Source organism: Aegilops tauschii, chromosome 4 (genome assembly GCF_002575655.3).
Source record: "Aegilops tauschii subsp. strangulata cultivar AL8/78 chromosome 4, Aet v6.0, whole genome shotgun sequence".
Taxonomy (NCBI): domain Eukaryota; kingdom Viridiplantae; phylum Streptophyta; class Magnoliopsida; order Poales; family Poaceae; genus Aegilops; species Aegilops tauschii.
The window spans coordinates 126,390,235-126,417,203 of record NC_053038.3 but is presented as its reverse complement, the minus strand read 5'-3'; the positions used below and the strand labels follow the sequence as shown (position 1 = coordinate 126,417,203).

At 47.9% G+C, this 26,969-nt stretch overlaps 4 protein-coding genes and 1 long non-coding RNA gene across 7 annotated transcripts; 4 read left to right on the top strand and 1 right to left on the bottom strand.

Moving 5' to 3' along the window:
* The first annotated feature begins 409 nt into the window (after nt 1–409).
* LOC109757754 (scarecrow-like protein 34) lies at nt 410–2,795 on the top strand. The gene has a single exon (XM_020316579.4). The coding sequence runs from the start codon at nt 522–524 to the stop codon at nt 2,658–2,660; it is 2,139 nt and encodes a 712-aa protein (XP_020172168.1). The 5' UTR covers nt 410–521; the 3' UTR covers nt 2,661–2,795.
* Nucleotides 2,796–11,983: 9,188 nt separating this feature from the next.
* LOC141021227 (uncharacterized) lies at nt 11,984–21,009 on the bottom strand. Of its 3 annotated transcripts, none has more exons than XR_012181537.1 (3): nt 20,735–21,009; nt 20,072–20,634; nt 11,984–12,455 (listed from the first exon to the last, which is right to left on the bottom strand). It is a non-coding gene; the product is annotated as an uncharacterized lncRNA (long non-coding RNA). The 3 variants fall into 3 exon arrangements; XR_012181538.1 differs by having other exon boundaries at nt 11,985–12,447; XR_012181536.1 differs by lacking the exon at nt 11,984–12,455 and having other exon boundaries at nt 19,905–20,634.
* Nucleotides 12,451–14,696, top strand: LOC120961793 (scarecrow-like protein 14). Its single transcript, XM_040386832.3, has one exon. The coding sequence runs from the start codon at nt 12,546–12,548 to the stop codon at nt 14,568–14,570; it is 2,025 nt and encodes a 674-aa protein (XP_040242766.1). The 5' UTR covers nt 12,451–12,545; the 3' UTR covers nt 14,571–14,696.
* Nucleotides 16,466–18,292, top strand: LOC123493641 (scarecrow-like protein 33). Its single transcript, XM_045227595.2, has one exon. The coding sequence runs from the start codon at nt 16,466–16,468 to the stop codon at nt 18,290–18,292; it is 1,827 nt and encodes a 608-aa protein (XP_045083530.2).
* On the top strand, nt 20,771–26,717 carry LOC109757755 (scarecrow-like protein 9). The gene is made up of 4 exons (XM_073496403.1): nt 20,771–22,061; nt 22,160–24,289; nt 24,774–24,858; nt 25,400–26,717. Exon 1 carries the CDS (start codon nt 20,771–20,773, stop codon nt 21,881–21,883), a length of 1,113 nt encoding a protein of 370 aa, XP_073352504.1. The 3' UTR covers nt 21,884–22,061; nt 22,160–24,289; nt 24,774–24,858; nt 25,400–26,717.
* Nucleotides 26,718–26,969: the final 252 nt, after the last annotated feature.

Below are 26,969 nucleotides of genomic sequence, written 5' to 3'. Positions count from 1 at the left end.
GGGCGACCGGGGACAGAGGCAGCGTTGCTGGGCGGATGTGGAGGCGGCGGCAGCTGGAAGAGTCGCCGCAAAAATGGGCGGCGGCGTCGGCGACGGAGGAGGCGGGGGCGAGGGTTGCTCGTTGGCCTGAGGGAGGGAGGCCAATGTGCCACAGACCAGCGGGCCCGGGGACAGGAGTAGGCGACCGCGCGCGCGTCCGCGCCGACGCAAATCAGGTTTAAAAATGGGCCGGGAATGGGTCGCCCGCGGACGAAAAACGGACGCGCGTCCGTTTGGGTCGGCGCGTTGGGCCGCCTTTTCTGTCCGCGCCGACCCAAACAGACGGCCGCGGACGAAATGAGTCGCCCCATTAAAGCTGCTCTCACATACGTATTCTGCTTTGCTTGCTTGCTTGCTAGGGTTGGGTTGGTGTACCTGCACTGCATTGCACGGGCCAGCTTCATTCATTTTGTTCTCCTCCTCCATTTCTCATCTCACTGCACTGCAAGGCTCCTTCCTGGAACCTTCCCTCCTCCGTGCCCATGCTTCCATCCCATCCTATCCTTTTAAAGAAGAAGAAATGCAGCGGAGTAATGTCCAACGCAGCCTTGATAGCTACTCTACTCCAGTGGCAAGTACCAACCAGAAGCGCAATGGCCGCCACGCCGGAGGAGTTCCTGGGGCAGCAGGGTTTCCTTGCGCGCCTCGAGCCGCCCTCCCCGTCCCTCTTCCTCGACCTGCCGCCGACGCCCCGCGACGACGACGGCCACTCCTCCTTCGACGACATGGTGCTCCCCTACATCTCGCGCCTGCTCATGGAGGAGGGCACGGAAGACCACCTCTTCTACCTCTACCCCAACCACCCCGCCGTCCTTCGCGCGCAGCAGCCCTTCGCGCAGATCCTCGTCGACGTCGCCGACAGCGCCAGCGCCAGCGGCTCCACCTCCTCGCCCTCGCCCTCCTCCTCTTCCGACGCCACTGCCTCCACCACCCCCAGCACCGCAACTGCATCGGCATCGGCATCGCCCGACGACGCACCAGTCCAGATCTCACGGCCGCCCTACACCGACGTCAACGGCCATGCCTCCGCCTCCCCGGACAATCACAGCTCGGGGCTCCTCAACGGCGACGAGATGGCCAAAAGGCCGAGCTCTGACTTCTTCAGTCACTTGTTGCCCGGCGACCAGGACATGCTCAACCTGGCCTTCCGCAAAGGCATGGAGGAGGCTAGCAAGTTCTTGCCGCCCGACATCAGCCTGCCGCCAATCAACGAGGGGACAGTGGTGGGAGGCGGGAATGCTGTCAGCCTCAAGAAAAAGAGGGCCGCACTGCCACTGGAGCCGGATGTGGGCAGGCCCAGCAAATTGATGATGCCGGAGCAGGAGGAACGCAAGATGTTTGACGAAATGATGTTCCAGGAACACGAGATATGCATGAAGGGGACTCACAACCTGATCGCCGCAGCGGACGGCGAGCCCGGGAAGAACAGCCGGAAGAAGGACCGGTCGAGAAAGGCCGTCGATGATAGGGAGATGGTGGACCTGCACACGCTGCTGCTCAACTGCGCTCAGGCGCTGTCCACGGACAACCGCCAGAGCGCCATTGAGCTGCTGAAGCGAATCAGGCAGCATTCGTCCCCGAAGGGGGACGCAGGGCAAAGGCTGGCGCATTATTTCGCCAATGGGCTGGAGGCACGGCTGGCGGGTAGGGGGAGCGAGCTGTACCAGTCACTCCTCCTAAGTCGCATCTCGGTCGCCGACTTCCTCAAGGCCAACCAGCTTTACATGGCGGCTTGCTGCTGCAAGAAGGTGGCCTACATCTTCGCCGACAAGACCATCTGCAATGCTGTGGCCGGTAAGAGACGGTTGCACATTGTGGACTATGGTCTGAATCAAGGACTCCAGTGGCCGGGTTTGCTACGCATGCTCGCGGCTAGAGAAGGTGGGCCGCCGGAGGTGAGGATCACCGGCATTGACCTCCCTCAACCTGGGTTCCACGGAGCCTACCACATCGAGGAGACGGGGCGCAGACTCAGCAACTTCGCCCGCGTGTTCGGCGTGCCGTTTAAGTTCCGTGGTATCCCAGCAAAGCGGGAGACTGTCCGGCCGGAGGACCTGAACATCGACCGGGACGAGGTGCTTGTGGTGATCAGTCTTTGCCAATTCAGGCACCTGATGGACGAAAGCCTCGGCTTTGATGGTCCAAGCCCAAGGGATCAGGTCCTCAACAACATCAGGAAGATGCGTCCAGATGTGTTCATCCATGGCATTATGAATGGCTCATACGGCGCTACATCCTTCCTGACACGGTTCCGGGAGGCGCTGTTCCATTACTCGGCCCAGTTCGACCTGCTGGACACAACCGTCCCCCGGGACAACGAAGGGCGTCTGCTGCTCGAGCGCGACATCTTCGGGCGGTCTTGCCTGAATGTGCTCGCATGTGAAGGCGCCGACCGGGTGGAGCGCCCTGAGACGTACAAGCAGTGGCAGCTCCGGAACCACCGGGCTGGGCTGAGGCAGCTGCCGTTGAACCCAGAGGTTGTTAAGCTTGTGCTGGACAAGGTCAAGGACAACTACCACAGGAACTTTGTTGTTGATGCGGATCAGCGGTGGTTGCTACACAGGTGGAAGGGGCGTGTGCTCTACGCTTGGTCATCATGGATTGCAGCTGATGCCACATAGCTTGTTTTCTCAATCTAATGTTGATTATAGACATAGATAGATATATCTACGCTTATCTAGTAGTAGTAGCACTTATCTCTTGTACCTCACAAGCAATTCCACATATTACATGCGTTAAATTGTTTATTTGTTGAAGATGTGCGTGTCTTCTAAGCTTGAGTTGCTGCTGAACCATCAAATTGTTAGATAAGCTTTCCTTGTGCGTGGGAAGAGTAATATAGATGCTAGTTGAGCAATAAAGTTGCACTGGTGACTTGCATCATTTGATCCTGCATCTTTTGCTGTCTGTGATTTGTGTGTGTGTGTGTGTGTGGACTCTTCAAGATGTTTCCCACAAGTTTCAGTTTCTTGCTAGATATAATTTTCTTCAGTGTCAACATTTATATGTTTATAACTAGAAGAGGTCAGAAGATGCTACTACGTCATATGAAGCTGACACTGATGATGTCTATTGAAGAAATCCATGATCATATAATATCATGCAAGTTCAAACACATAAATAAATAAATAGTTACCGACAATAAGTGGAAAGAAGTCCATGAGTTCAAAAAAGAGAGGAAGTCCAAAAAATTCAGATCTGTTATATGTTAGTTAACTGTTAGTCAAGTGCTGAATGTATAGCATGAAGTTCAGTTTCGCAAGCCAGCGTTGTACAGAGAATTAAAGTTGTGGTCAGAGGTCAGATAGATGCTTATTGCCTTGCTGAGTTATTCATGTGCTTGCAAGTTTGATTCGCCACTTATTTAAGCCCATGTATTTTTATATTTCGAACAGGAAAAAGCGCCCCGAATGCATTGCTGAAAGAGGGCAAAGCCCAAGTGTACACAGAGGAGCGAGAGCGCGAGGTAGTGCCCATGTCAAAGCATTACTCATACGAGCTGAATTGACACATCCAAAGATATGAAATACTCCCTCCGGAAGCATATTGGAATAATAAATCTTATATTATGGGACTGAGGGAGTACTCGGGCACGTAGACCTTAAGAGGCTTGGATGCAATCAGCAAGAGGCCTCCTGACCTCCCGGCTAATCTTGTCCGAGGCTATGTTTTTTGAAAGAATTCCTTATTTAATACTGTATTAAATTTCGTTTCCCTATTTGACACCGACAAACATTTTCTTCCCTATATAACACTAAGTTTAAATTTTATGCCTTTTATAACACTTTCATCCATTTGTCCATCTAATGCTGTTAAATTGCATGTAAAAGGACACTTTTGCTCTTCATATAATATGAACCTGCCATCTGGCTCAAGTCGCCTTCTTCACCTGCACGTACCGCTATAGCCGGCCAGAAATCCATTAAGTTGCCTGTGTACTTTTTTTTACGAGAAAAATTCCGATCTATTCATCTTCAAACATGGCAGTACAACGAATACCAGAAATAATAGAAATTACAACCAGATCAGTAGACCACCTAGCGACGACTACAAGCACTGAAGCGAGCCGAAGACGCGCCGCCATCATCGCCCCTCCATTGCATGGCCGCATGCATCATTATGATGCAGAGGCCGGGGGTACGCCTTCATTTCCAAAAAAAATCGCCCCTCCATCGTCGGAGTCGGGCACAACTTGTTGTAGTAGGCAGTCGGAAAGTCGTCGTGCTAAGGCCTCGTAGGACCAGCGCACCAGAACAGCAACCGCCGCAGATGAAGAATGACGTAGAACGGAAGGATCCAATCCGAAGACACACGAACGAAAGAATGACGTAGAACGACGGGATCCGAGCAAATCCACCAAAGATAGATCCGCCGAAGACACACCTCCACACGTCCACCAACGGTGCTAGACGCACCGCCGGAACGGAGGCTAGGCGAAGAGATCATTATTCCATCTTCAGGGAGCCGCCGCCGTCTCATCAGTGGCGGAGCCAACATAGAGCTATTGGGTTCAAAGTGAACCCAATGGATTTTGTCTGGTACGTGCGTATGTGTACGTCTTTGAATGACTGTGAACCCAATAAAATATCTTGGCTGACCCCAACCAACAAATCACCTCACGTGGGACAAAGGGCCCAAAAACAACAACCCACTAATCCATTCACATGCCTAAACCGTGAGTCCGTAAATCACGCAAACATGCAGATTGTCTAAAAAAACGCAAATATGCATCCACACTCGGCACGCCTCATCTACCGTCTGCTTTTTTTTCATCGTTTCGTCTATTCGTTTCTCTGACTCCAATCTCGCATGTTCGTGTTGTTCGGCAACTCGGCCGCCGCCGTATGCCCGCAGCAATCCCAAAACTTAAGGTAATTAGATTACACTGCCCCATCTTGTCTCTCTCTTGTCTATGTTCTATCTAGACTAATAGCCCAGTACAATAGTTTGTTTTGCCCTACTCTTCTAAAAAAATGTACATGCACTTTTGATTGATCTAGTCTATGGAGCAGTATTTTTCAAAGGGAACTCGGTCACTAGATCGAGATATGATCCGGATGATCGGAAGAGAATTTCAGAGTACACAAAAACTCGAATGAAGCAAGGTGAGATAAGGCGCAAATATTTAACGAGGGGACCTTATAGGCCATCGTCTGATTTTGGTTACCCATATAGGGAGATTGGAGATACTCAATGGAGACTTGATCCAGATTGTTGATGAGTATGGTCCTTGGCTTGAGTATAATGATAAAGTGAATTATGCCTTCTTCTGCTACCTTTTCAAACATTACAACGAGGGACAAGCTTGCAATTAACAGCTGGAACGGTTGGAACAAGAAAAGCAAACTATATACTCATGAGGGTAGCTTTCATAATGTAATAGTAAAAAAGATGTGATGCTTTGATAAATCAAGTTTAGTCAATTCAGGTTGCTCTTGATAAGCAAAATGATCTTATAAAAAAGCAAAATCGAATCCGGCTTAATGCTTTGATTGATTCGATGAGATACTTGTTGCATCAAGGCTTAACTTTCTGAGGCCATGGCGAGTCAGATGAGTCAAAATATTCAAAAAAATAAGGAAATTCTTTGAGACTTGGTACATACTTTGGTAAACCAAAATAAAGCTATACGGAATGTAGTCCTCGAGTGAACCCAATGGCCAAATTTTCTGGCTCCGCCTTTTTCTGAGTAGGACACAAACCCTACCAAAACTGAAAGAAACGACTAAAAACAAAACTCTTCCGCCGGCCCTTGCCGAGATCCACCGCGCCCCCATGGCCCTAGGGCCACCGGAAAGGAGCTGCCTGTGTACTTGCTTGTATAGCTAGCTTTACACATTAAAAAAAACTAGCTTTATACACCTGTACATGTTGCTCTTTAAGGTTTGGAAGTAGTGTTTAAAAAGCCAACCGGCCCGGCCTCGCCCCGCTGTCGGTGGGTGCACATCGTGTGCCTTGACGCCCGCATACACGCCATGCTCGGCTCACCCCACTCGTCGTTGTATGTCCTCATAAGCCCAACGAGTCAAGGAATACAAATAGTGTGCGAGACTGAATTCGGCTGCTCAACTTGGTATCAGCAAACAAGGCGCATACAGCAAACCAAGCGGGCTGGACGTGTCTTTTTTTTATTATATAATCACATGAGGGGCAAAATGGTCTTGTGATGCCCGGATAATTATGCTACAGTAAACCTACGCTGATGATGCCACGTCACCTCTGTTAGTGTTGATAATCACGCGTTAGTTCAAAAACCAATTCAAATTCAAAATTTAATAAAAGGCAAACAACAAAAGTTTTCAAACTTTAAAACTAAAATGTTCGGGTTGTGCCAAATAATGCGTAGGTAATTATGGTGGAGAACCACACTTTTATAAAATATTCAAATATTCAAATGGTAATAAAACAGTAGCAAAACTATTATTTAAATACTTTAAATACTAAAAAACTTACAAGGTATTTTATTTTAGGTGCCAAGTTAATTGTGGCAGTGGACTAATTAGTAATACTAATTTAGGCGCTCATTTGGCATTTTATAAAACTAAAATAATAGGAGGAACAAAATATAACAGAAAAGAAATAAATAAAAAAAACAAAACAAAAACAAAAACAAAACAAAAATAGAAAGAACTCCCGCTCGGCCCAACTGGGCCATGGCCCAGCCAGGCCGACCCAACTCCCTCGGCCGGCCCAACCTAGGGCCTACCTAACCCCCCCCACTCCCACCGAACCCTAACCCGTAACCCCCACTCCCCCCCCCACGATTCCCCTTTCCCCCTCGTTCCCTCCCTGCGCCGTCACCCACGACACACAGAGGAGGGGCGCCCCCCTGTTCGATCCCCTCCACCCGGCACCCCCGTCCCCGAAGACTGCCATCGCTCCGCTGGGGCTGTAGCCAACCCGCGTCGAGCGCCGCCTCTCCCGACGCCCGTCCGCGCGCCGCCGTCGATCTGGAACTGGGACTCGGCCCCGAGGCCACCGCCGCGCGGAGCTCGCCGTCGTCCGCCCCGTCCTCTCCCTCGCCTGACCGCGTCGACGCCGCCTCTCCTTCGTCGGTCCTCCCCGCGCCTCGCCGCCCTCTTCTCTTCAATGGGGGTGAGCTCCCCATCGGGCCCCGTCCGTCTTCCCCCCTCCGTCCCAACGCCGTGGCCGCGCTCGGTCCTCGCAGACCCGCGCACCATCCCTGTGCGTGCTCACCGCCGCCGCTCCCGTCGGGCCCCCGCCTCCGCCCGTGCCGCCCGGCCGTGTTGCCTGCCGCTGGCCCCGCTCGCGACGGCTCCAGCCGCCGCTGCTCTCGTAGCTTCCCAGAGCCCCTCCGCCGTGGTTCACCGGAGCCGTTCCACCGTGGCCGTAGGCCACGTTCGCCAACCGCCGGCGCCCCGCCTCTGGGTGTGCTCGTGCGTGAGCAGCACGTGCCACCGACACGCGGGCCCCAGCAAATTAGGTTAGGAACTAATCTAATTAGCCAAACTAGCTAACCTCTAATAGACACTAACAGCAGGGCCCCACCTACTAATTAGGATAAATTAAAATAAAACAAGACCCTGTTAAAAGGTAGGAGCCAATGACAAACGAGGCCCACGCCCTTGAGAACGAAAAAAAATGATTTAAAAAAAATTAAAAATATAATATAATAATAATAAAAATAATAAATAAATTAATAAATATTAATAAATATATAAATAAAAAAATGATAAAAATAATTAATTAATTAATTAAGATAATTAATTAACTTAATTAATCATGTTAATATTAATTAATTAAAGTTAAATAATCCTAATAAATTAATCTAATTAACCTGTTAGTTTAATTAAACAGAGTTAGTTTAATTAAACCCTAATTAACCTAACGGAGAATGACAGGTGGGTCCCACTGGACCCACATGTCAGTTTGACTTAGTCAACCCCAGTTGACTGCTGATGTCAACATGACATCATGCTGATGTCATAAATCCTTTTTCGAATTAATTTAAATAATTAATTAAATTCCAGAAATTAATAAAATCTTTAGAAAATCATATCTTTTAATCCGTAACTCGGATTAAAATATTTTCAACATGAAAGTTGCTCAGAACGACGAGACAAATCCAGATACGTAGTCCGTTCGTCCACCACACGTCCCTAGCATAGTGAACCTGCAACATTTCACCTCCGGTTCATCTGTCCGAAAACGTGAAACACCGGGGATATTTTCCCGGATGTTTCCCCCCTTCACCGGTATCGCTTACTACCGCGTTAGGGCATACCTAGCACCGCGTTTTGCCTCCTTATGTTTTGTGATGCTTTGTTTGCTCCGTATTTACTGTTTCTTCCCCCTCTTCTCTCCGGTAGACTACGAGATCGACACTGGTGCTGCCCAGTTTGACTACGGAGTTGACGACCCCTCCTACTTGCCAGAGCAACCAGGCAAGCCCCCCCCTTGATCACCAGATATCGCCTATTCTTTCTCTATACTGCTTGCATTAGAGTAGTGTAGCATGTTACTGCTTTCCGTTAATCCCATCCTGATGCATAGCCTGTCATTGTTGCTACAGTTGTTACCCTTACCTGCTATCCTACTGCTTAGTATAGGATGCTAGTGTTCCATCAGTGGCCCTACACTCTTGTCCGTCTGCCATGCTATACTACCGGGCCGTGATCACTTCGGGAGGTGATCACGGGTATATATTATATACTATATACATGACACATGTGGTGACTAAAGTCGGGTCGGCTCGTTGAGTACCCGCAAGTGATTCTGAAGAGGGGGCTGAAAGGATAGGTGGCTCCATCCCGGTAGAGGTGGGCCTGGGTTCCTGACGGCCCCCGACTGTTACTTTATGGCGGAGCGACAGGGCAGGTTGAGACCACCCGGGAGAGAGGTGGCCCTGGCCCTGGTCGGCGTTCGCGGATAGATAACACGCTTAACGAGTTCTGGGTATTTGATCTGAGTCTGGCCATTTGGTCTATACGCACTAACCATCTACGCGGGAGTAGTTATGGGTATCCCGACGTCGTGGTATCAGCCGAAGCCTTCGTGACGTCAGCGACTGAGTGGCGCGCGCCGGATTGGACTGGAACGCCACTAGGCTAGGTCTGCTTCCGGCCGCGTACGCAACGTGCAGGTGTGCATAGGGCGATGGGCCCAGACCCCTGCGCGCATAGGGTTAGACCGGCGTGTTGACCTCTCTGTTGTGCTTAGGTGGGGCTGCGACGTGTTGATCTTACAAGGCCGGGCATGACCCAGAAAAGTGTGTCCGGCCAAATGGGATCGAGCGTGTTGGGTTATGTGGTGCACCCCTGCAGGGAAGTTTATCTATTCGAATAGCCGTGTCCCTCGGTAAAAGGACGACCCGGAGTTGTACCTTGACCTTATGACAACTAGAACTGGATACTGAATAAAATACACCCTTCCAAGTGCCAGATACAACCCGGTGATCGCTCTCTAACAGGGCGACGAGGAGGGGATCGCCGGGTAGGATTATGCTATGCGATGCTACTTGGAGGACTTCAATCTTCTCTTCTACATGTTGCAAGATGGAGGCTGCCAGAAGCGTAGTCTTCGACAGGATTAGCTATCCCCCTCTTATTCTGGCTTTCTGCAGTTCAGTCCACTGATATGGCCCTTTACACATATACACATGCATATGTAGTGTAGCTCCTTGCTTGCGAGTACTTTGGATGAGTACTCACGGTTGCTTTTCTCCCTCTTTTCCCCTTTCTATACCTGATTGTCGCAACCAGATGCTGGAGTCCAGGAGCTAGAGATCCCGAGGATGATTCTACATGGAGTTCGGCTTCGAGGAGTAGTTAGGAAGTCCCAGGCAGGAGGCCTTGCCTTTTCGATCGTTGCTACTTTGTGCTAGCCTTCTTAAGGCAAACTTGTTTAACTTATGTCTGTACTTAGATATTGTTGCTTCCGCTGACTCGTCTGTGATCGAGCACTTGTATTCGAGCCCTCGAGGCCCCTGGCTTGTATTATAATGCTTGTATGACTTATTTTTGTTTTAGAGTTGTGTTGTGATATCTTCCCGTGAGTCCCTGATCTTGATCGTACACATTTGCGTGCATGATTAGTGTACGGTCAAATCGGGGGCGTCACAGGTCTTTTCAAATGTCATTTAACACCGTTAAGTCCCAAAATGGACGGAAGTGTCATATATGACATAAATTTTAGACTCGGTGTTATATAAGGAAGAAAAGATTTTTCAGTGTTAAATAGAGAAAGAAATTTTAAGACGATGTTAAATAAGGAATTCTCTCATGTTTCTTTGCGCTGCTGCTTTAATCAAAGTCAAGTTGTCTGAGGAATGTGACCTGCTGGATATTGAGCCGTTGGGCAAGATTTGCAGCCAGCAGAAGCGCTGTTGCTTCTGCTTGCAAGGGTTCTATGGCTGCAACCTTCGTCAGGGAACTACAGAAATACACGAAACCCTGTATCAGTTCCCCATACTGCTGCGGTCACTCAGCCCGCGGTCGTCGCTCCCGGGGTGACCGCGCTCCGGCCCTGCCGCTCGACGCGCGTCAATCACGGGCACGGGGCCGGATCGCTCTGAACCGGTGAATGATGGTTCTCTATGTACGGGCTTCACCTTCACTGCCTCCTCTTGAGCTGCCATCGCCGACCTTGTCGCCCTTACTCTTAACTCCGGCGATGTGGATGAACACGAGAGGGAGATAGAGATTTTGCGCAGCGTAAATGTGTTAGCTACTTTTCTGTTTCTTCCTCTATTTATTCTAAAGGAAACGCGCCGTGATGCTTGCTCCATCTACTGGATCGTGCCATCCCACGACAGAGAGCACGCTGCACGGCGAGCCTACAATTGCGCCATGGATCGAACGGACCGCGTCCTATGCCGAGCTCCAATAAGAAAACTAAAGAAAAACTCTAATAGGTAGACATGGCATCGAATTTGGGCGTAAAACTGCTGCCATGGCATGGAAACGGGAACTGCGCCTAATGTGCTTTTTAACTGCTTGTCACGGCTAGATTATTCCAACAAACTCACCCTAAGCTTCTTGTGACCATTCATTTGACTTCAGCCATACCGATGCGTGATGCCCTTGCGGCTTTCGGTGCGAAGGTGGTCGTCGAACCCCAAGCCGTATGGCCGGGGGAGTTCTTACCTTCGTTCGAGACTTGGTTGCCTGCGATCTTGTTTAACGCGTGAGTTAAATGAAAAGTATGTTCCGTATAAAAAACCATAGAACCTTGTGCAACCTTGGGATTTGATGATGATGTTTGTGATCGCCGATGTAGATGTAGCCGACGTTGATCTTCCCACCTTTGATGCATTTTTGAATGAAGTGGAACCACACCTTAATGTGATTGCTCGGATCATGAACCATCGGATTTTTTTTGCACAATTGAATGGTGGATTTGTTGTTGATGAGGATGGTGGTGGCGTTGGTGTCCTCCTCGAGCATTTTGCTGAGAAGTCTGCTCAGCCACAACGCTGTCACGCTGCTATGGTCACGACGACGTACTCGGCTTCGCAGGAGGACAAAGCCACAATATTCTGCTTCTGGGATTGCAACCAGGATGCCACCGAGGACAAACAGACTATCGGACATGCTCTTCCGGTCCTCCACATCTCAAACCATGTTCGAGTCACTGTACCAAACAAAATGTCGTTGATATAAAATCCTAGTCTGATTTACGGGATGATCCATTGACCACTCTGTCCACCCTGCAGCTACGCCGCTGCAGTGAACGTAAGATGATGATCCTCTGCTTTGTGAGCTTAAAATCTGACATCTTTCATTTTAACATGCCTTTGGATCTGGATGCAAATATGTGACCAGGGACAATCAATGGCCATCAGTCAAGTACTCCTTTTTTCACTTTGCATATCAAATTTGTTTGAAGTCAAGTTATGCAAAGTTCGACCAAATTTTATTGAAAATATCAAGATCTACAATCTAAAGTCATACAGTATGAAAATTAATTTCATGGCATCTAATGATATTGATATTATATTATAAAGTTGATATGTTTCTTTATAAAGTTGATCAAATTTACAAAGTTTGACTTCAGATAAATTTTATACAGGGTCTAAAAGGAAACAGAGTGACTGCCTAGCTTGCTTAGGGTTGGTATACCTGCTCAGCTCAGCTCATTTTGTTCTTGTCCGCCCTGTTCAATTAATTAATAAGTACAGTGCTCCACAACAGAAATCTTCTGAATTGATATATACTGCTCCGTACTATTGTTCGCTTAGCCATGTTAACGTTAGACCAAAGCCTCACCATCACCCTCCTTTTTTCTTTCATATCTTTCCGCTCCACCCTGGGGATGGGACCGGCGGCGAGCCGGAGTTGCAGTTGAGTATTTGACTGTCGCCCTTCGGTCTCTTCCTCCGTTCCCGTCATCATCATCACGCCCCTTCCCGGAATCTTCCATGGTTTCATCCTTTAAAGGAAGCACCATCTGCAGAGCTTCACAGTGGAGTAAATTTCACTTCTTTAGTCATATACTACTAGTACAAGTGTACAGCTGCACAACACAGCCTAGCAGAGCAGAGAGCAATGGCCGCCACGCCGGAGGAGTTCCTGGGGCAGCAGGGTTTCCTTGCGCGGCTGGAGCCGCCCTCGCCGTCCCTGTTCCTCGGCCTGCCGCCGACGCCCCGCGGCGAGGAGGACGGGGACTCCTCGTTTGACGACATGGCACTGCCCTACATCTCGCGCCTGCTGGAGGAGGACATGGAGGACCACTTCTTCTACCTGTACCCCAACCACCCCGCGCTCCTCCGGGCGCAGCTGCCCTTTGCGCAGATCCTCGTCGACGTCGCCGACAGCGCCAGCGGCTCCACCTCCGCGCTCTCGCCGTCCTCCTCCACCTCCACCTTCGACGCCACTGCCTCCACAACCCCCAGCGCTACATCGCCCTACGACGCAGCGATCCAGATCTCACGCCCGCCCTACGCCCAAGTACTGGGCCTTGCCTCAGGTTCACCGGACACCCAGAGCTCGGCGCTCCTCAGCTGCGACGAGGAAGCCCAAAACCCTAGCTCTGACTTCGTCATTGGGAATTATTTGTTGCCCGGCGACCAGGACATGCTCAACTTGGCCTTCCTCAAAGGCATGGAGGAGGCGAGCAAGTTCTTGCCGCCCAACAGCAGCCTCCCGGCCATGAAGGTGGATCAAGTGGTGGGCGGAGCGCTCGCTGGAGCCGGCCTCAAGAAAAAGAGGGACACTCTAGATCCAGACATGGGCAGGGCCAGCAAATTGATGATGCCGGAGCAGGAAGAGGATGGCGCACGAGAGCTGTTCGACGAAATGATGTTCCAGGAACACGAGATATGCATGAAGGGGGTTCAGCAGCTTCGCATCCCCGTGGACAGCGAACCCGGGAAGAACAGACGGAAGAAGGGACGGCCAAGACGGGACTCGAGTGACAGTGAGATGGTGGACCTGCACACGCTGCTGCTGAACTGCGCCCAGGCGCTGTCCACAGATAACCGCCGGACCGCAAGTGAGCTGCTGAAAAGAATCAGGCAGCATTCGACCCCAAAGGGTGATGCGGCGCAAAGACTGGCGCATTATTTTGCCGAGGCGCTGGATGCACGGCTGGCGGGTAGGGGGAGCGAGCTGTACCAGTCGCTCATGGCAAGGCGTACCTCGGTTGCAGACTTTCTCAAGGCCAACCAGCTTTACATGGCAGCTTGCTGCTGCAAAAAGGTGGCGTTCATCTTTGCCAACAAGACCATCTGCAATGCTGTGGTAGGGAAGAGCCGATTGCACATTGTGGACTATGGTCTGAGTCAAGGACTGCAGTGGCCGGGCCTGTTACGTATGCTTGCAGCTAGAGAAGGTGGACCACCAGAGGTGAAGATCACCGGCATTGACCTCCCTCAACCTGGGTTCCATGGAGCCTACCATATTGAGGAGACAGGGCGCAGGCTCAGCAACTTCGCCCGCGTGTTCGGTGTGCCGTTTAAGTTCCATGGTATTGCAGCAAAGCGGGAGACAGTCCAGCCAGAGGACCTGAACATCGACCGTGATGAGGTGCTTGTGGTGATTAGTCTTTGCCATTTCAGGCTTTTGATGGACGAAAACCTCGGCTTTGATACTCCGAGCCCCAGGGATCAGGTCCTCAACAACATCAGGAAGATGCGCCCAGACGTGTTCATCCATGGCATTATGAATGGCTCGTATGGTGCTACATACTTCCTGACACGGTTCAGGGAGGCACTGTTCAATTACTCGGCCCAATTTGACCTGCTGGATGCGACAGTCCCCCGGGATAATGAAGGGCGTCTGCTGCTTGAGCGCGACATCTTCGGGCGGTCTGCCCTGAATGTCATTGCATGTGAGGGCGCAGACCGGGTGGAGCGCCCTGAGACATACAAGCAGTGGCAGCTCCGGAACCACCGGGCAGGGCTGAGGCAGCTGCCATTGAATCCAGATGTTGTTAGGCTTGTGCTGGACAAGGTTAAGGACAACTACCACAAGGACTTCGTCGTTGATGAGGATCAGCGGTGGTTGCTGCACAGGTGGAAGGGGCGTGTGCTCTATGCCCTGTCAACATGGGTTGCCGACAATGCAACCTAGCTTCTTTTCTCAATCATACTTAGATTATTGACATCAATAAATATATCAATGTTTGTAAGTTAGCACTTATCTCACCATTTGTGATCTTATAATTCCATGGTGCCATGAGGTAGCCAATTACTTCTACTATGCCAAGTAGTCATTTGATTATGCTCATCATGGATCATGAAGCTTAGATCTGAAACTTAGAAATCTGCAGAGATGCAGTAATGTCTTGGCATATACTCCCTCCATTCCAAAATAGATGACTCAACTTTGTACTAACTTTAGTACAAAGTTAGTATAAAGTTGGGTCATCTATTTTGGAACGGAGGGAGTATATCTATAAATTGGATGCTTCGGCCATTGTGTTGCTGCAGATTTTGTAACAGCACACCACAAAATCTTTAGGGTTTTATGAATATGTCAGTCAAATTGTTTGGCACTTGCTTTTGAGCCTGTGGAAGAGTAACCAGATATGTGTTGAAGCCTCAAAGCTGCACTGATTAGTCAGAGTTGATATGCACATATATCTTTACTTGTATGAACAATTAAAGTTGTAATCGGCTTGACCACACATAACATGAAGTTTGCACCGACGATAATTTCTGAGAAAGATGGGCACCTTATACCCTTAATTTTTCTATTATCCTAGAAAATCTATGATCTTATAACTGTTTTTGCTGGATTTTTTTAATATTATAACTTCGGGCAAGCCGATCTTATAGGTTTCAGCTCTAGCCTACCCCAACTTGTTTGGGACTAAAGGCTTTGTTGTTGTTGTTGTTTGTATAACTTTGGGCAAGCTCGGTGATATATTGTTAAATGATGGTATGTGAGAAAGGTGCAAACTTGCACAGATGCAGATTATATGTTACTCCAGTTGTGTTACATTTCTAGGCTCATCTTCATACTGCTCTGCCAATTTTTGGTTTCAGATATTGGTCCCATGGTTTGCATTCTATTATGTACTTTACATGGCCAGAGAAAACCCGAGTAGCAAGGAATACTGAGTGAGCCTACATCCATATTGCTTGATTTTATTGCTAATAATCTCTATGGTTTCTCCTTAAAAAGTTCATAGCATCATGTGCTGTGTTTGTTCGTTCGCTTGCAGGCCTGAAAGAGGTTACTGATTTGGTCAAGTATGCAGATCGTGGCAGGGATATAGGACTACAGATTAAGCATGAGTAAGTCTATTACAAACTATAGCATTTTCAAGATTTTAACTAGGTATATTTTGGCCTCTCCCAGTATATTATTTACTCTTTTGACATATCAGCATAATTCCTAAGCTCCCACTTAAATAATTATGTTCACGCACTACTTTTTTTCCTTTAAGATTCATGTGCAACAAAGTAGTAGATGTAACTATGTATTCGTGTAACCGAGATACAGTTTGAATTGTAGTTAAGGACTCGGGACTTGTGGGTTGTATGTGTCATGTATGCCGCGCTTTCATTTTGCCAAACATCAGAAGCAGAGTAAAACACGTCATGCTTAGTGCAATGTTTTGGCATCTGAGCTCACCTATACCCTCTAAAAAAGTCTGTTCGCAAACTTACAAAGTTTCTCAAAAATGGAACACAGGTACATATTTGAGTATTAAGTTCATTTTTAAAATTAATTCTGTGCAAAAAAGCTACTATGTTAGCCTTCATCGTTTTATTATTTTTGCACTGCACAAAGATTTGCAAATGCAAATAGTACTCGAACATGTACATGTGTGATTTTCTTCTTGTGTTTTTAAAATATCAATTTGTTTTCGACGTAATTCTCTTGTACAAGGAAATGGAACAAGGAGGTCACATCACACCTAGATGATTAGGAAAGCAACTGCTTTCTTGTTCTTTCTGGTTGGAGACAGTTCGGTGATTCCAAGGAGACAAGCTTAGCAGAGCAACATTACACCTACCATGATTCCCTTCCATTCATTCCAGGAAGAGCTTTGCCATTACCATTGTCATTGCCATCACCAAGGCTGCCACTCCCGTCTCCCGGTGTTCCCAGACCTTCCCTTGATGGCCGATGATGACAGCAACTGCTTTGCTGTGCAGGATCACCTGGCACTCCCCTATATCACACAAATCCTCATGGAGGAGGAGGATGACGTTGACGAAGACAACCCTGCACTCCTCAAAGCCCAGCGACCCTTTGCCCAAATCCTCTCTTCCAGCATGCATGCCTCCACCTTAATGGCAGACCAAGGCGGCGCCTTGGCCCTCGACGTGCACTCTCCCAGCTCGCCCATCTTCAAGTTCAAGGGTGTTGATGAGGTCCGCAGCTTGCTGTTGCTCCCCGATGGGGACTACAGCACTCACATGTTTAGCACTGCCTTCCTCAGGGGCATGGAAGAGGCCAACAAGTTCTTGCCCACAAACTGTGAGCTGACGACCACCGGTGGGCATGATCAACCCAAGGAGAAAAGTGGCAGGGGCCGCAAGGACAGGCATGGTGAGGTGGAGGCTGATGTCAGTAGGACTAGCAGATTGGTGGAAGCTGGTGCCGGCGAGGTGTTCGACCAAATGCTCACTGCCATGGGCAATGAGACTGGGAACAGCAACAAGAAGGGGAGAAAGAGCAAGGCGCGGGTGGTTGACCTGCACACACTGCTGATCCACTGCGCCAAGGCGGTGATGGATGACCGCCGTAGTGCAGGTGAGTTACTCAAGGAGATCAAGCAGCATGCATCACCAACTGGGGATGCCACACAGCGGCTTGCCTACTGGTTTGCTGAGGGGCTGGAAGCGCGGCTGACCGGCACAGGGAGCCAGGTGTACGGGTTGCTCACGGCGGAGTGCACCTCTACTGTGAGGCATATGCAGGCCTACCAGCTGTTCATGTCCACCTGCTGTTTCAGGAAGGTCGCCTTCTTGTTTGCCAACAAGGCCATTTTCAATGCAGCAGTTGGGAAAAGCAGGTTGCATATCGTGGATTATGGCCTCCATTCTGGGTTCCAGTGGCCTGAGCTGCTGCGCTGGTTGGCTTCAAGGGATGGTGGCCCACCGGAGGTCAGGATCACCCACGTTGAACTCCCACAGCCTGGGGTCTACCCGGAAAAACATATGGAGCAGATAGGTAATCGGCTGACTGACATTGCACAAGAGCTTGGTGTGCCGTTCAAGTACCGTGCTATCATGGCACAGTGGCAGACCATTTGCGTTGAGGACCTGGACATGGAACCTGACGAGGCGCTTGCTGTGAATGACCAGTTCAATTTCAGGACCTTAATGGATGAGAGTGTCGTCATAGCCAGCCCGAACCCCAGGGATGCCGTCCTCGGCAACATCAGCAAGATGAAGCCAGACGTGTTTGTCCAAAGCACCGTGAATGGCTCCTACGGCACCTTCTTCTTGTCACGGTTCAGAGAGGCCCTCTTCTATCACTCTGCGCTATTTGACATGCTTGATGCAACCATGCCACGGGAGAGCAAACTGCGGCTGGCGCTGGAGCGTGACGTCTTTGGGTGGATGGTCCTGAATGCCATCGCATATGAGGGAGAGGACCGAGTGGAGCGCGGTGAGACCTATAAGCATTGGCAGATCAGAAACCAACGAGCAGGCCTGAGGCAGCTGCCACTGAACAGAGAGACTGTTAAGATGGCTAGGGACATGGTCATGGGTGAGTACCACAAGGATTTTGACATAGACGAGGATCACCAGTGGCTGCTACAGGGATGGAAGGGTCGTATTCTCTACGCCCACTCAACATGGGTGGCAGAGGGAGCTAGCTCCCATTGTTAGCTATTTTTCTCCTTTCTGCACCGGAACAACAGCTGCTATGGGCAATTAATACTATACTGTTTGTGATGAGGTTTATATTCTAAACTTTGAAGATGCATTTTATTTTTTCTTGCTTTTATGGGATGGCAAAAGGCATTTGGGATGATGTGGCATTTTCTTTGCTCTTTTCTTGTACTCAACTGTATAAGAAGATAAATATATTTCTATGTTTTTTAAGATAAAAAATATATATATCTATGACTATGGCCGCGTGTTATCCGGAACGAACTGGTGGCATGCTTGTTTTAGTGGCTAATTTAGCTGGTGACTACAGTGACCCATTGTCCAGACTTTGATGTTGAGCCTTGGATATTCACGGAAACTGTCTGATCTCTTTGTCATAGTCTGGTGGATTCATGCAATACTGGCAAGGAAGATGAAATTCAAGATTGGAAGTAAAAAAGCTTGTAGGTAAGCACGATGTGATATCATCCTTCTGTGTTTGTAAATTGGATGTTTTGTTGACCATGTATTACAACTTCAGTTATAGATGATCAGGACCACCATGGTAACCAGTTTGTTGCTTCTGAAGCTACCATGCTCTTCTACAGTTGGCTGGTAAATAGTTTATCGAGATGGCATATTTATTTGTTATCAAAAGTCGACAAACTTGAGATGTTTTCAAGGGATATGTGAGCCAAGATCATTCAGTATATGGGCCACTGGTTGAAGGAATCAAGGGATGCCTCCAGGACTCTGAGGACCATGCGCTGCTGGCGGTCCGATGTACGGCTAATGAGGTAGCACATGCATTAGCAAAGGAGAGCTGCAATAATTACTTGGCTTCATGTTCCACTGGAGTGTATTATGAACTTGCTAGACAAGGAGTGTAATATTAGCAGCTAATTCTCAAACAAAAAAAGAAGTTAGAGACGTTTTCATAGTTCAAGTTGGCCACTGCTCTTCTTTGCTTGGGTAACCAGATGTTTTAAGTAGTCTATTTTCTATGCTTATCTTTTTTATATTGTAACTGTGCCTACCTTGCTGCAGGCCAATCACTAAACGAATCTGAGTAATTTATAACTAATATAAACATGTGCCCATTGGTGGGCTGAAGTTCTTATTACTTGCCTTCAATTGCTATTTGTTCCTCTATGCTTTAAAGTTTTAGATGACACGTTCATAGCATGGGTGTCATGTTTACTTGCAGGTTTAAAGTGCTAATGGTACTGAGGGTGTATGCAGTGCAGGCGATAGGCGGATCAGGTCTGGAGATACCAAATGACTACTACATTCAGGATTGGTTGGAGGGCTTAGCTGTCAAAGATAGAAGATCTGGGGTGGTTTGAGTTTAGATGCCGTCGTGCCTAGTGTAGATCAAGCATGGTGTACATGCTGCATATAACGGATAAAGGTAACAAATCCTCCATTTGTTAACCACTTTTAGGTTCAGTCCTCGTACTTCCCCAATTGAACACACGTCCATGTTTGAGTACTAAGTGCACTTTCAAAACAATTTTCATGCAAATAAAGCTGCTATTTTGGCCCTTCATCATTGTATCACTTCTGTACTACATAAAGGTTTTCAAGTGCCATAGTGTGCAAACATGTCCAGTTGTGATCTTTCCCAGAATTCTTTTAAATGCCATTTTTTTGGCATAATGTCCTTGTACTAGCAAATGGAACAAGAAGGTCACATCGTCCCTATATGATTAGAAAAACATCTACTTGTCCTTTTATTGTTGGAGACAATTCGGTGATACCAAGGAGAGAAGTTTAGCAGAGCAACATCATACCTACCATGATTCCATTCCATTCATTAGAGGAAGCGCATTCCCATTGTCCATTGTCATCACCATGGCTGTCCCTCATATCTTCCCCGACCTTCCCGACAGGAACCGCTCTGCCATGCAGGATCACCTGGCACTCCCCAATATCGCGCGTATCCTCATGGAGGAGGAGGATGACATTGACGAAGACAACCCTGCACTCCTCAAAGCCCAGCGACCCTTTGCCCAAATCCTCTCTTCCAGCATGCATGCCTCCACCTTAATGGCAGACCAAGGTGGCGCCTTGGCCAGCGACATGCACTCTCCCAGCTCGGGCATCTCGAAGTTCAAGGGTGTTGATGATGTCCGCAGCTTGCTGTTGCTCGCCAATGGAGAGTTCAGCACTGACATCTTTAGCACTGCTTTCCTCAAGGGCATGGAAGAGGCGAAGAAGTTCTTGCCCACAAACAGTGAGCTGACGGCCACCGGTGAGCAGGACCAACCGAAGGAGAAAAGCAGCAGGGGCCGCAAGGACTGGAGCGACGAGGTGGAGGCTGATTTCAGTAGGACGGACAGATTGGTCGAAGCTGGTGCCTGCGAGGTGTTCGACTTCAATCAAATGTGCAGTTCCATGGACAATGAGACTGGGAACAGTAACAAGAAGGGGAGAAAGAGCAAGGCACGGGTGATTGACCTGCACACGCTGCTGATCCACTGTGCCAAGGCGGTGATGGATGACCGCCGGAGGGCAGGTGAGTTGCTCAAGGAGATTCAGCAGCATGCCTCACCCACTGGTGACGCCACACAGCGGCTTGCCTACTGGTTCGCTGAGGGGCTGGAGGCACGGCTCACTGGCACAGGCAGCCAAGTGTATGGGACGCTTACGGCTAAGGGCACCTCTGCTGTGGCACACTCAGAGGCTTACCAAGAATTCATTTCAGCGTGCTGCTTCAGGAATGTATCCTTCTTGTTCGCCAACAGTGCCATCTTCAATGCGGCAGTGGGGAGGAGCAGGTTGCACATTGTTGATTATGGCTTTCGTTATGGATTCCAGTGGTCAGAACTGCTGCGCAGGCTGGCAGCAAGGGATGGTGGCCCGCCAGAGGTCAGGATCACGCACATTGACCTCCCACAGCCTGGATTCCACCCAGAAAAACATATGGAGGAGATCGGTTATCGGCTGACTGGCATTGCCCGGGAGCTTGGTGTGTCGTTCAAGTACCGTGCCATCTTGGCGCAGTGGCAGACCGTTTCCATCGAGGACCTGGACCTGGACCTGGAACCTGATGAGGTGCTTGCTGTGAATGACCTGTACAATTTCAGGACCTTAATGGATGAGAGTGTCGTCATAGGCAGCCCGAACCCCAGGGATACTGTCCTCGGCAACATCAGCAAGATGAAACCGGACGTGTTTGTCCAAAGCACCGTGAATGGTTCCTATGGCACCTTCTTCTTGTCACGGTTCCGCGAGGCCCTCTTCTTTTACTCTGCACTGTTTGACATGCTTGATGCAACCATGCCAAGGGAGAACAAACTGCGGCTGGCGCTGGAGCGCAACATCTTTGGGTGGGTTGTCCTGAATGCCATTGCATATGAGGGAACGGACCGGGTGGAGCGTTGTGAGACCTATAAGCATTGGCAAGTCAGAAACCAACGTGCAGGCCTGAGGCAGCTGCCACTGGACAGAGAAACTGTTAAGATGGCTAGGGACATGGTAAAGAACAAATACCACAAGGACTTTCTCATCGACGAGGACCACCACTGGCTGCTGCAAGGGTGGAAGGGCCGCATCCTCTTGGCTCACTCAACATGGGAGGCAGACGGTGCTAGCTCCCACTGTTAACTAATTTTCTCCTTCCTGCACTTGAACATAAGTAGATATGGTATTAATACTGTTTGTGGTGTGGTTTATGCTCTCAAGCTGAAAGATGCATTTTGACTCGTCATATCTATCGGACTGCTTGAAGTATTTCAGATAATGTCTGCATTTTTTCCCCTTTTCTTGTACCCAACTGTATAAGGTAAATATATATTTAGGGTTGTGCGTTGTCTACTAGCCTACTATACATGATCCAGTAAATTTGAACTAGTTGCATACTCGTTTTATTGTTTGATGCAGCTGGCCACTACAGTGGCTGTTCAGTCTCCAGAGTTTGGTGTTGAGCTTTGGCCGTTCACATGAACCATCTGATCTCTTTGTCATGGCCTGATGGATTTGTGTGACGATGGTAAGGAAGATGAAGGTCCGAGATTGGAAGTAAACCCTAGAAGACTAACGATGATATGATATCATCCTCATGTATGTGTAAATTGGATGTTTTAGTCGCAGTGTATTACAACTTTTGTCATGGATAATGAAGACCAGCATTTTATGGACCTTGATTCACAACAAGATAATATGGGCAGGGTAAAGGTCCATGGACCGGGGATGTCCCTCAACAGCCTCACTGCAGGGCTTGTCCCAGACGTGGAAGAGGGGCTTAAAGAATTTTTGATTATTTCATTGCTTATTTTTAGCAGAGTACATGATGTTCCTTTTATATGGAAGACTCGTCCCGACCACCAAAAATAGGATATCTTCTTTCCTAACAAACTCATCTCTAACTTTCTAAGTAAATGTATCTCTTCACTTGGCATCTTCTAATTCCTTTTGCTTCTGGCCGGGGTATGTCACATGCCAATTCAATTGCATTGCATGGGCCATATTTTTTACCGGTAGCAAATATGGTAACCAATTTCATTGCCTCTGAAACTCTTCTAACTAACACGAACCTGTGCCCATTGTGTGTTATATTCGTATTGCTTGCCTGGAATTGCTATTTCTCTCTATGCTTTAATGTTTCAGCCTTTCAGGTCACAAGTTCATTGATTGAGCGTTATGTTTACTAGCAGGTTTGTAGTGCTACTGGGCCTGTGTGCAGTGAATGGGATAAACGGCAGGTCTGAAGGTACCGAATGACTACTTCAATCTAATAGTGATTTAGTGATTACAGATTAAACAAAATACTGGCTCATGAAAGATGAAAGCATGCTAAAAAACTGCAATTATATGTTTTAATACTGAAAAAAATGCAAGTTCGCATGTAACAGTATACTTCTCCCTTGTGGTTTATCTCTACTCCTATAAAAATACGAGTTGGTGATGATGGTGTGCCTGCCTTGCTTCAATTTCAACCATCAGATCTACATCCAACGCATTGCAAGTAATCTGTGGTAAATTTTGCAAAAAAAAACGCCTGATGCATTACACATTTGTAGATAAGCCCTCTCAGCCTATCTCTCTTGTTCGACTCTCTGCCCCACCCCCACCGGGTCAAAAAAAAAAAGAAACTATCGACCTTATCCACCATCTCCTCTCCAGAACGGGAGGCGCCGTACGAACCGCCGCCGGCAGCGCTGGAATCGATCCGGCGATGTGGCAGTTGTCGACGCCGTTCAACCCCAGCCAACTCCCCGGCCTTATGCCTTCTACCAGTCCAACCTCTCACCGCCGCGGCGAACCATCCTCCTCGCCGTCTCCCCCGTGGCTCCGCCCCTTTCCCCGTCTCATCCGATGCCAACCTCGGCAAGCAGGCCGACGCCGCCGTCCGTCTAACGAGGCCTATACTGCCTCCTCCTCTGCTGCTGCAGGCTTAGCGTAGACCATCACTGCCACCTCTCCCCCCTTGCCGTCTCCTCCGCCTGCTCACCCGTCTCCTCCGCCGCTGGCCGCCGTAGGTCCGCCACCGACGCATCTTCTGCCTCTTCCTCTGCCGCAGTGTTCCCACCGACCTCCGCCCATCATCGCCACCACCTCCCCCTCCTCGATGTCTCATCCGCCCTCTCCACCCTCTCCTCCAACGCTGACTGCCCCAAGTACGCCGCCGGCTACGAGCTGCTCATTCACAGCGGCGGCGGCGCCGTCACATACTACTCCTTGCCCTTCCCCACCGGCGCGCTATTCTTGGCTACTGTCATCCTGTCCACCCATGCCGCCTCCCAAATTTAAATTTTCTGCCAAACCCGCGCGCCCAGGCGAAACTGTCTAGAAACCATCCTTGCAGGCCCATATATATCAAATTTTCTATCACTCTGGGTTCGAATCCGCATGCCAAGGTGGAGCTGTCTAGAAACTACTATTGAAGACCAATATAAAGCAAATGGGACTCTCGCTGCTGCACCCAAAGAAGCCAAACGCTGGTCACGCCAATCTTCAGATTGAATGGATTGTGAGGACTTCGTCTTCTGTTCTACTTCGTGAAGGACCAAGGTATGGGTGGATCTTATTACTTGTGCAATTGCAGATATGTGCAATGACAGAAATGACTGATCTGATTAGGAGATCAAGCACCAGTACCTTTTCCCAATAATACTAGAGGAATGGTTTACTATGCTTCGAGTGCTATGCTAGCCTACTTCTATTCTAATATGATTTTTACACAATAAATGCTAGCACTGATAATTAGTGAATATTATAGCAGTTTGATTTTTTATTCATCTATTGGCATAGATTGCTGGACCACAGATAGCCACATTCTTGTCACTTGATCTTATACTTTTGTAGTACCACATTATACTTGTATTGCGATATTGATTACAATTGAAATCTTGAAGTATAGTTGCTTAAGTTAACCAAATAGTAAATATGCATTGGTACTAAATATGCACATAAATACTCAGTGGCAGCTTCAACTACAGTTGGAATTTTTTTCTCACCAAATCACTGATTTTTAAAATGACGATCCACATGGCAGGTCCAAAAGATACTCATCAAGCTCAGAAATTAGAAGTCTCCAGGAGAAACCCTTGGATTTAGGTGTGAAACTGAGTAATCACAAGGTCAGGAAATACTGGTTGAGTTAGGTTGAATATTCAGTATGTGCACTCATTTAGAGATTGGTGATTGTGCTAGAGATTTATAAGGAGTGCATCATGCTACATACTGACCTGTTTTGTGCATATTGCTGTGAACGTATTTTCTTTTCCCACTATTGACTGGAAGTTGTGAAGCCATGCTGTGAAAATTATTGTGTTAGGTTCTATGGAAATGCTGTGAAAATTTCATACTTGATCACTTCTGTATACTACTATGTTCTGATTTGTAGTTTTTGGCTACCATACATGTGCATATCATTTGTTTTATTCATATTGTTACTTGATGATGATCAAATTTATCATATGTGCAATTTCAGATCTAAATATAAATTGTTCTAAATTTATCATAGATGTTGTTGGGTTAAAACAAATTATCATGTTGTCTTTTGGCAAAGAATAGTATTCTTGTTAGATTACATATAACATTCCTATTGGCTTTTGTGTTTTGAGCTTTTAATTCATTTGGCTAACCTCATACTCTTCTGTTTTGGGGAGAAATAATCAGGTCTTGCGCCCAAATGTTACAATCCTCGTGCCAACAAAGCGATAAAGGAAAACAAAAAGGTTGCTATCTTGTCCCTTATCGCTTGGTGGAACAATCTGTTTGCATATATTTGTATTATCTGACTATTGGTCCAACTTTAAATAACACAGTGGTCGATGACAATAATAAGTCCCACAGTGGTCTACAGTTTCCTTTTTTTTTTTCCTTTGTGTAAGTATACTGCAGGTGCTTGTCTGATGTCCTTTTAGGTGAGAAGATAGAAGTGAGAGCCCAAGTATTAAGTCAAAACACTTCTAATTCATTCTTGTTTCTTTCTTCTGGACCATTTAGGTGAATCTTATATGTGGGCTATAATTTTGTGCTAAAGAAGGTCTTTAGGACCCCAAAATTTAGTAAAGATTGTAATGCTTCATCATCTACTACTATTAGACGATGATGCCACTTTTATTGGCATAGTTGACATCAAAACTGGAAGCTACAGGTCATTGTATGGCTCGATATCTCGACTCTAAAGCAACATTTGGTCTGTTTATTGTCTGAGTTCTATTCTTAAGCAACATTTGGTCTGATAAATTACTTTGGGTCTTCGGTCATTTGAATACCTGATGATATATGTGGTGAATAATTAGTTTGCTCCTCCTTAGGTTGTGTAACCTGTGGGCTTCCATCTGCTGGCGTACCACATGATATGATATATGTGCTGAATAATTACGTTCGCTAATTATTTGGTGCCATCTCGGTAAGAGGAGGATTTACTTGGGTTATTTGTTAGGTATCATGTCATTCAAAAATCAACTTCCTTTTCACTGAAGGAATAAATCCTGCTTTCATGTGTTCGTCCTAACATCTTGAGCAGCCTTGCACAAAGGAGCTCTTTGAGGACTGTTGTGACATAGACCCAGTAAGCTGGCGATGGTGGCGCAGGAAGTGTGGGCGTCGACATGGCTGGAACCCCATGGTCATGAGACTAGCAATGTAGTCGTCGTCGTCCTTTTTGGGCTCTGCTGTGTTTGGTCTATTTGGGATTCTGTGTACAACTTTTTTCTCCGTATGAGAGTTAACTGTAGTTTGTCAGGTTACTGGTTGACGATGCTCTTGTTCATGTTACCAAGGATGATGGAGGGAGTAGTTGTTTATGCTTTCATGTTGGGTTTGGGTGGCTACTGCCCAGCCCGTATGGTGTGTATATGTGCGTGTGTGTATTGGGTTTGGGTGGCTAATGCCCAGCCCGTATGGTGTGTGTATGTGCGTGTATGTAAATACCGGAATGATTTCAGCAACCGAATTTGGAGTCTGTAAGCTCCTTTTCTCGGAAAAAGTAGTGCAACTATAGAGCAAACATGACAGAGGTGAAGCTTTTACTGAAGGGAAAAGTCTTGTGAAATCTTGTTTTTTTTGGAAAGTCTTGTTTTCTTAGAGATGGAGTACGACACAGATAGGGAGTAGCAATAGTGTCCTGCCTATAGGATTATAAATTCTAGGTTCTCCCAATTTTTCATTGGCGCTTGCTGAAATAGAAAGAGACATGAACTTGGCTCCTGAGCTCAAATAATGGCAGTAATATAATATT